Raw genomic sequence first — 9,931 nt, forward strand, 5'->3', positions numbered from 1 at the left:
CATACCGCACTTCCCTAGTGAAAGGCTAAATACATACTCCATCAAGGGATGCATTTGAAGAATTGCTTTTCAGGTTAAAGAACTGCTGTTGTCCTCACCTAGCTTTCACCTCGTGTTCTCCTAGGCTATGTAAGGTGTGTCTACGTTACAATTTTAGTTCAGATCAGAAGCGTGCTTTTGAAGCAAACCCCTCTTGAACATACCCACTCATTGTGCTTTGGGTTGCACTGTGGAATGGGCTTGGTGATCATGACTTTAGTTTAGATAAAACTAAACTGTAAAACAGGCTCCAGGACCATACCCAATATGCTCTAATCACTAAAAGATGTTGTGTAGATAGGACCAGACAAGAGTTAGCTCCCAGTAAAACACCCCCAGCCAAACACAGCATGGATGTCAAGCCATCAATAACTCTTCTGCTCTACAGATCGGTTTCTAACAGGCCACACTACCTGTAACATAAACACAGACACAATACGCAGATGCAAGGTGTATTTTGTGTTCCTATGAAGCCACACGCACAGCTAGATCTCGTATGCATGCCCTTCTGCAACTTTTCCCCATTGAGCCACAACTGCTTATGGCAAGGGTGTTGAAAACAATGCGATGTTCTGCATATGAAAGACTGGCTAATCAAATATTACCGTGGGGCTCACGTTTCAGCCAAGCCAGAAATTGAGTCTTTGCTCCAACTGCCATTACTTCTGACTGGGCTAACAGACTTTTTAGAGTCTGTTTTAGCTCATTTACAAGTATATCACGTTCATATTACATATTTGTTGTCTGTTTACTTCTATCTGTTGGGCAGGCTAGATATGAAGCCATTGTGCATGATGTCACCCAGGCAGGACCCATCAATTAAGCCCTTCACTGAAGCCAGAAGAATCCTTTGTCTATATGTTAAAGAGTCCTTTCCTCTAGCACAACACAATAAGGCTTATTAGTGACAGTCCATTTCTTTCTGCTCGTTAAACTGATTGATTGTTACCAGATGGGTTTGAGAGATGCTTGGATTGAAGAAGGTGGTTTTCTTTCCCTTGGCCATATTAACATGTTGCCCTAAAATTCACACGTATCCTTCAAACTCTGTCAGCGCTACTTCAGTAGCAAATTGCATATCCCTCTTTGCCTCTTGGAGATGACTGAAACCCCTGCTGCTTCCATCAGCACTGATTTCTACCACCTTTTTTTTTTTTTTTTGATCCCTCTGTAACCCAGCTGTCTACTCAGCTCACCAAGACAGGTTAATTACAATCAGCCTCACTGTATCCTTCCAAATGAACTAAAAAGGACCTGGCGCTCTCCCACTCTGCAACTCCAGTAATTATTTGCAGCTGTGGAAAGTGGATGTTAAAATTTTGGAGAATCAGAACAATTCTCCTCACTCTACACTCACTTCTCTGAACCGCCCTATAGTTTATAAGTTAGGGGGAGTTCAGCTCAACTATTTATGGAAAACAGTGACTACTTTGATTTTTCTGAACATTGATCGCATAAATTCCTACCTATAGCTAGGTAAGTCTACCTGTCCATCTCATATTTACCTATTAAATGGTAATTTTAGCAAAATCACAATAGCACTCTGAGTAGAGCCAGCTAATCAGAAAAATGCATATGGCCATGAGAGTACTTCACTCCTTCTAACAACTATCTACGCTACCTGACCAACAGACATTAAAATCCCAACAGACCCAAATCTCATGCTCGGGGAACCCTGATATGACAGATGATGCTTGCAATTTTGTCACAAGACAGGGAAAAGTAGAGGGACGTGGAACACATCCCAGCCAGCAACAAAGCACACACCCAAACAGAGCTAAGGATAAGGAATACCTGTCCTTAGTAAGCCATCAGGAAGTAAGCCCGTTTCCTTTAAGAAATCCACCTTCTGCATCCTTTCTCTCACAATTTCAGAAATTGAAATATCTAAAATCTGTAACATTTCTAAATGTATTATGCCAAAACATTTGAGAGCCACTGAGACATCATCCCTCCACAGAAGTGCAGAAGTGTACCTTAGCAGGACGTGGAAACCGTGGGGTGGAAATAGATAAGATAGCCAGCCAGCAACTGGGGATTTTAAGCTAAAAGATTATCTGAGCCTTAATATATCTGTTATTTGTTACCCCTCACCTTTTAAGAAGTTTTAAAATTTTATTTATTAGCTAAGTATGTTCTAGCAGTAGTGACACGACAGAGACAGAAGAATAAAGCTGCAGACTCCCAGTCATGAAGAAGAGCTCCATGGACAATAGAAGGAAGGAAAGTTCAGCTGATTCCATTGAACCAAAAAGAAAGTGCCATGTAGGGACAATGCCCTTGTCACCTCAATGCATTACAGAAGTGGCTCCAAATGTTGAATGTCCCCTTTCTTCTCCTCTCCCTTTTTCAGACACAGTATCTAATTGCTGTCTTCCTGTTGGGCACATCCTTGCCTCCGAGTTCAGTGCAGTGCTTTCTAAACGCAGGGTGAGGAAAAGGGGAAAAAGGAGGAGGGAGAAAGAAGGAAAAATCACCTCTTGAACCGCATTCAGATTTAGTCCTAGTCATTTGTCATTTCTTCATTACAAGTTACAGACCTGCACTTATCCAGCGGTCAGTACAAGTGCTTGATAAAGCACAAGCTCCAAAGCTGCAAACTAGTTGCCTTCATCATGTTAACTTAAAAACTAGACTCCATATTTTACTGTCTTCATGGCCTGCAATTACCACTCTATTTGAAAGTGTGCTAGAAAGTGAGCACGGAAACGAGCTGTGATCAGTTTCTGCCCAGGTGCTCTTCTTGGCTCAGAAGTAGAGCCAACAGGAGAACCACCTACCAGTACCTGCACCCAGAAATCGGGGGCTACATTCTCCATTTTTCCCCACAAGAGGCATGTAGACATTTAGAGGGACGCATGAAAGCAGCAGATACTCCCTCTGCACCCAAAATATTAGACCTAACCATCTACATAGTGTATATGGCCCTGCACGTACCCAGAGCCCAGGTGTGCCCGTGAGCCACGACAACCATTCTGAATCCCTGCCAGCTCCCAAAAGAGCCTTTCCCCGTATGTGACAACCACGACATAAGCTTGCCCTAGGAACGACAAAGCAGGTCACTTAAAATGTGAACCAATCTTCCAGGGACCTCCCCGACTCCTAACGCAATTAAGCTGTTCAAATGTGCTTCTTCTGTGACAGGTGGCACCATCTGGAAAGCTCATTATGCTACTCCAGTATTCCAACCAGAAGCCTCTGGGGCCTGTTTTGGAAGAGGAATTTGCCCATGTTTCGGGGATGGTGTAACCCATCACAACCCTCCGCTCCTGTTTGATCTCTCGCAAGATCCTTCTGAGTCAAATCCTCTATCAGCTGACACTGAGCCCTTGTCTGACACTGTAATGAGGAGAATAGGAAAAGCTGTAGAAGAACATCGCAAGACACTGACTCCAGTCCCACAACAGCTGTCTCCTCACAATAATGTATGGAAGCCGTGGCTGCAGCCATGCTGTGGCACATTCCCTTTCTGTTGGTGTGATGAAGACAACAAAGCAGATGGCATACTTCAATACCAAAATCAAAGTACACTTAGCTTAAAAAAATCGTAATAGTTTTCACATTCACATGACTACAGTCATACAGAGATAAGGGTCAAATTACACTGGAATAACTGAAAGGGACATTATTGATGTTTTTTATTCAACCTTTTCTCTTACCCACAGAAATTCAATAAGCCTGTAGTTTAAAAAAAAAAAAAAGAAAATGCTCCAAACATATTCCACCTGTGGGTCACCTGTATAGTCTATCCCTCAAGTGCATAATTCTGGATCAAATACCCAAATAAATGAAACAAAATTTCTCTCTTTACTGATTTTCAATTCAAATAAATTATGAATGAGAAGAGAGCAAACTTTGACTGCAGCTGTTTGTACAGATAATACGCTTGTTAAGGCAACAGGACTGAGCCCAAGAGGGGATCTCTATTCAGGCCTTATCTTTTTAATGAAAAAACTGTCCTGTGTTTAAAAGCACAATTGCACATTTAATTTGGAAACATACCAAAACACATTGGCCTCTAAGAAATAAACACCTACTAATTTACAGCAATTTTTTGCCTCATCTGTACATTCATTTATCTATCATGCAAGAATTCCCAGTAAAAACTGAACTGACAAGTATGTTTTAAAAATTAGGTAGCTAACGTTATCATCTCAAGTTCAGCAGTGAAGTATCTAGCTATTCTGAAACGCTAAACCACAGCAATTCCTACTGACATACATTTTCCACGTTGTTAAATGATCTTACTCACGAGAGCATTGAAAATCATCACCCAGCTGCCTTGACAAGATAGGTCCTAAATTTCACGATCTGAGAGACCAATTCATAAGCTGCATGTCCCACTTCAGTGATAATGCTCCTGATTTCGTAAGAGTGCTATTATGCCCCATGAAAAATGTGCTTTCTTTTGAGAGAGAGCACTTTGTTTTCAGTAAGAGGTGTTAAAAAAATCCACTGCACACACTAATCACTTCAGTGTACAGGTCATCTTCTCCAAGCCAAACAAGCGTCAGCGCTCTGCACCGTCATTAGGGAAAGGGAGGGAATTAAATTATCTAATCCTCTCTTGCTGCTCTCAGGTTAAATAAATTCATCTCTCAATATATAATCCTAACCATGCTCTTGCAGGGTTTTTGTGTCAAATCCGATTTTTAAGTGGAGGTTCCTGTATTTTCTGCTTCAGAAAAAGCAGATTGTCTGCCAGAGACTCAGATTCAAACTTCTAAGCCTTCCTGGACATTGTATATTCACTCCTACCACACAGCTAAAGGTCACCAAGATTTTAAAAGTAACAAGGGACGGTAAGAGCAGCACAGCAGGTGCTTCAGGTGACTTGTTTCTTTAAAGCTAGCTGCCTTGCAGAACCACGCCAGTGCAGCTCTGTTCAGCACCAAGGTGGTCCCTGTGTCATTTTTTGCCTTTTAGAAACGGGAGGAGATAAGGCGGCCCATGGCAGCTGATCATCCCAGAGCAGTGCGCTGCTCTCTCGGCTCTTGAGCTGCAACAGCAGGTCCCAGCCCCTTCACCAGCCTCAGGACAAAAGAGTGTGTACACCTGGACTATGTGCCTTTTGCAGTGTTTTCAGACAAGCTCCCAACTTACACGCCCAATCTGGCATGTCACCGGTGTGATAAGTCGCTATGTTATTTTGCTCTGAACAGCACAGGTTGTGACCATGATGCAGCACTAAACATCGGTCTCCAAAAAGCTGACTGGGCATTTCTTAAGGTTATTTTCTTTTTTACCTTTCCTCTAAAAGGCCACCAAGCAAGTTATGTGGAAAGTATTCCACATAAATCAAAGGGCTAATCTGACAATGAACTGATAGGACACATCAATGCCCGACTTGACAGAGTATGAAAAAAAAAATACATTTGTTCTTATTGCTTCGATAGCATTTAAATCCACGTCAGCATTGCTAAGAACTTGTCAGACGATTTGACATTTTTCTGTGGCTGACAGGGATTGAAACCAGAGCGGCTGCATTTCGCTGGATTCATGCAGAAATAAAAAAGCATAAAAGACCATGCATTTTAAAGGCAGTATGGCCGATTCAGAGATGGAAGAGAAATCTTATTGCTCAGTGGGGAACAAAGCCAAAGCTGTTCTCTAGAGTCAAGCCAGTCAGTTCAGTAACATCGACATCGTCAGTTAAGCATGAGGATACGCTTTTTCTCAGTTCACCTCAGTGCCGTCCCCACCCCCCTACCCCGTCTACACACAAGAACATGCCCAGTCACAGATGAGGCCACGATTAGAGCGTTTACCAGGGTATGGGAAGGTGTTCAAGCACCCACGCAGCACGTAAGCATAGGTCCAAGCTCCTGTTGATAGACTGGGAAGCCCAGTACCTCAGCAAAACCCCTGAACTCCGTCTTGAAGCATAGTGTGAACACTTTCAACGCAAGTTTAAAGCCAGGCTAGGAGCTAGAAACACACGCAGAGTGCATTTGGATTGGCTTATACCACGTCCATCATGCAAGCCTGCCCTTCACCTCACCGGAAAAAAAATCACCCCGTCTAAAAGTAAACACTGAACGTTTGTGCAACACCTCACTCCTCTGAAAGGTAAATTTGTTAAACTGCCATACAGAGTCAGACGCTAAGGACTCGCATGAATTTATTTGCTGCCTTCCTGACATCCAAACACAGATAATTTCTTCTTGGCTGGCATCTGTGGAAAGCCAGAGGGGCTTTTGGGCAAGAGGGGGAGGAAACAGGCCTGGCAGCATGGAGTAACTGGCTTTTGTCAAGTTAACTGCCAGTGACCTCAGCCAGGCACAGGGAAATGGGCTCTCCCCACACAGAGAGGGAGGAAGAGGGCAGACAGTGCACGCAGAGGTAATCTGTAGATGACAAGGAGAACAAAGTAATAGGAAGTCACTGAATAGGATGTACTATGTCACTTAAAAAAACAACAACAAAAAAAAAACCAACCACATTGGGGAGGGAGAGAAAGGATGCCCTAAGCAGACTATTTTCAGTCTTGAATTCCTTTCACTGTCTAAAGCTAAACGTATCTTAAAAGATGCAAATTTTGAGGAGACAGTGGTAAGCAGGGAAAGGAGGTAAATTATTTTACCTGTTTCCTGCAGATCCTAGCCATGGAGTGGTTGCTGATCTCTTCGTCTGTATACACTCTAGCCAGAGCATGCAAGCTCTGCACGAGCTGTTGTTCTGATCTCTGGGAAATGTATATTCCCCATAAAGCAGGTGAACCCAACATCGCACTTAGGAGTTGTCCCGGTGCACACTTCCACATAAAATGCATCAACAGGTAAAAAGCTGTTACAAAAACTATTTGCAATTGAGTAATACCGACAGAAATAAACTCTTACGTCAGTTACCTAGGTTTGCTTGAAAAATCATCTATAAAGATCTTTTGCAAAATATATGACTATAGGAATAAAAGCTAAATTAATATGCTTTCTCCCGTCTTTTCTCATGTTCTCTCCCTTCATAGAAGGGAGCAAGCACGGCATAAAATGGCCTGTTGGGAAAACCCGAGACAAATGGCAAATCTCCAAGCCGGTGTTAACCATTGGAGAATGTGCCTACACATGGTTAAATATAGACACCATAGAGAGGGAAGTATTACTCTGCAACAAATGAAGTTTGTTTTTACTGGAAGAGCTGTGGCTGAACTGTGTAAATGTTTGACATTCATGTTGTACAAAGCTGACTTCCATCTAAATAGTTTGATCATTATTAAATGACATTTGGAATCGCTGCATTAGACTGACTCAACAAAGTAATTGTAGAGTCTCACAGGAGTGAGACAATAAGCTTCTAAGAGACCTCACTTCACCGTGTTTAAATATCAGACACGTCAGTCGCTTTGCGCTCTGCTGGGACCCAAGGGAATGCCAGCACATGGATCACAAGATCCCATCATTTGAGGATGCAAAATAATCGTGTAACAGATAAACTGAGAAAAGCAATTTGTGCTCAAAGTTTATCCAGCTTGAAATGCCTGGGGACTCTGAGTATATCTGAGAAGCATTTACATAAATGACCAAAAAGAAGGAGTAATATCAAAAAACTTTTGCTCACCGCCAGGCTCTAAGTTAAAATACACACACACACAGAGTGAATAAAATATTGGAGGATTTTTGTAGAATGTTTTGATTGTAATGTTACATCTAAACAACTCTGTAAACATCAAATTTATTAAAAACCTAGTTTCTCTTTGAATTACCGTACTACTGCATTACTAAGATTTTTTGAAAGCAAGAAAAACAATATTTAAAACAACAACCCAACCCCACATTTCTGAGATAAATGGGGATGTTACAGGTTTGAAACAACCCTGGCTTCTGTTCTGCCATTTGTCTAAAAGCTGTAAATGAAAGGTTTGGAAACACAAAGAATTTAAGGAGGTTTAAAAAAAGTAAGTCTTTAAACTAAACAAAACATAAAACAGGTACCCACCCATCACATGCAATAAGTTTTGTTCCAAGTATTTAATACTATGAGAAGGCTTTGAAAGTCACAGTTCTCAAAAATAAAACAAATCACCTGCTTCTGGTATTACACACCTAAAGGAAAATCACCTATATTTATCATGGTTCACAACCCTGTAAGGTACCATAAAAGACAACAAACACTTTTCCAAGGCAGTTAACGTCATGCCATCCTGAAGGGGGAAAAGTATTAAAATAATCACAAGTCAGAGGCTGTGATTTTTTTTTCCCCTCCAGTTTGTTGAAGTTGAAAGGGTTCTGACAACAGTCAAAGTAAAAATCAGGAAAAATGCTTGCAACTATCTTTTTTTCCTTTATTCACAGTATATCATTATCAGTCTCCTAACAATTTTTATAATGTTTAGAGTCAAATTATATATCACTGTATTTTTTTAACTACCTTTGCTATAATTATGGTATGCTGTTATTACAAGTTGAAAGTTTATACCAGGATGCAACGCATTGCTTGAGTGTCACCCCTTTTAACCGTCAGCACCAAAGAAACTATTATTTATGAGCCAGCCAACTTAGGATGAACGGAATTTCAGCTGAAGCATTTTGCAACCAATATACTGAAAATTCAGACTATTTCAATGACTAGTATTAACTGACGTATATTTTTGCAGGCTATTTAAGAATTGACTGCTATGCACTTAACCTCATTTATAGGTCTGATTTAAAAAAAAAACAAAACCAAACACCACAGAAATAAAATCCCAAAATAATGAAGAGAAAACTGGGGGAAAAAAGCAATCAAATATATAAAACATTTTTACCATAGACTGACCTAAATACCTTTACACAAAGATAAAAATATTAGAGATGTGAATTAAGAAAGCCGGCCCATCTCATGTTATTTTCAAAGTCATATGAATCAAACCAGTTTAGATTAGCGAAACAACAGAATCAGGCCCATTCCGGAATAAATAGGCATGCTTCAGACTTGTTTCTGTTGAACAAGTAGACAGCATGCAAACGTATCAAGCCACCTGCTACTAACCCAGCCTCCCATTCATGGGCAGAAAAATCAAGGTAAAAAAACCTAAGCATTTTTTCAAATATCAGGCTTACAAAACAACTGATGTGAGCTGACTGAACTAGAGAGACAAAGAAAACTTCTTCTTTCCCAAGAACAACCCAATTGGAAAGGCCCTCACAAGACACCAGACAGTAAGTAAAGTGATATTTCAAGAACAACAATCTCCTTTTCCTGTAGGCTAGGAAAATGCATTAGCCCACATGTCTAAGATTTTCAAGAATTTTCCTTGTGGCACACCCACACTATCTCCTGTTTATACATGAAGAGCACCCAATAAAATTGTTGTACGGCAAGTAAAACTACCCTCTAAGTCTAGCTGTGGATATCTCTGAGCACGTGACAGAAGAAGAAGAATCAGCATGTTTTGTATTAATAACAAGCCGTCCTCTTTAAATACAGAGTCTGCCACACAGCAATAGGGCAGAGTCTGGCCTTCCAAAATCCTTACAGCTGCTTCTCAGGTCACTAGGACTTAAACAATACTGACAAAACTCTCAGTCACACACATGCACAGACCAGCTGGTAAAAGATCTTTGGTGGTTCTCATTTTACCATGCCATTTTTTTCCCCTTTACATTTCATTGAAGTTATTACTCTACACTGCCTTCCAAATTGCCAATGTGAAAATACATCTTGTTTAGGGAGGAATGGTGCTGCCAAAAAGCCTGCATTTCTCAATTTTCTTTACCCTAAAAACATACCTATACATGTGGTATACCCCCCCAGGTTTTTTTTATATATATATACACCCACACACACTTCAGCGTGGAAGAAATTCTAGGTGAAGCTTACTGAGCTTTTTTTCCAAGTCATGTTTTAACTCAGCAAACCTCAACCCTGTGGTTCATGGCAACACGCTGCCTGTAACACCCCCCAAGACCTGCTTGTG

At 41.0% G+C, this 9,931-nt stretch overlaps 1 protein-coding gene across 1 annotated transcript in view; it reads left to right on the plus strand.

The window, feature by feature from the left end:
- LOC103923046 (arylsulfatase D-like) overlaps positions 1-3,590 on the plus strand; it is a 19,686-nt gene extending 16,096 nt beyond the window's left edge. The window contains exon 10 of the mRNA XM_009331293.1: positions 3,184-3,590. Coding sequence (XP_009329568.1) covers positions 3,184-3,590 — 407 coding nt within the window. The remainder of the gene's footprint in view (positions 1-3,183) is intronic.
- The last annotated feature ends 6,341 nt before the right edge of the window (positions 3,591-9,931 follow it).

This window comes from Pygoscelis adeliae, unplaced genomic scaffold (assembly GCF_000699105.1).
Source record: "Pygoscelis adeliae isolate BGI_AS28 unplaced genomic scaffold, ASM69910v1 Scaffold149, whole genome shotgun sequence".
Classification (NCBI taxonomy): domain Eukaryota; kingdom Metazoa; phylum Chordata; class Aves; order Sphenisciformes; family Spheniscidae; genus Pygoscelis; species Pygoscelis adeliae.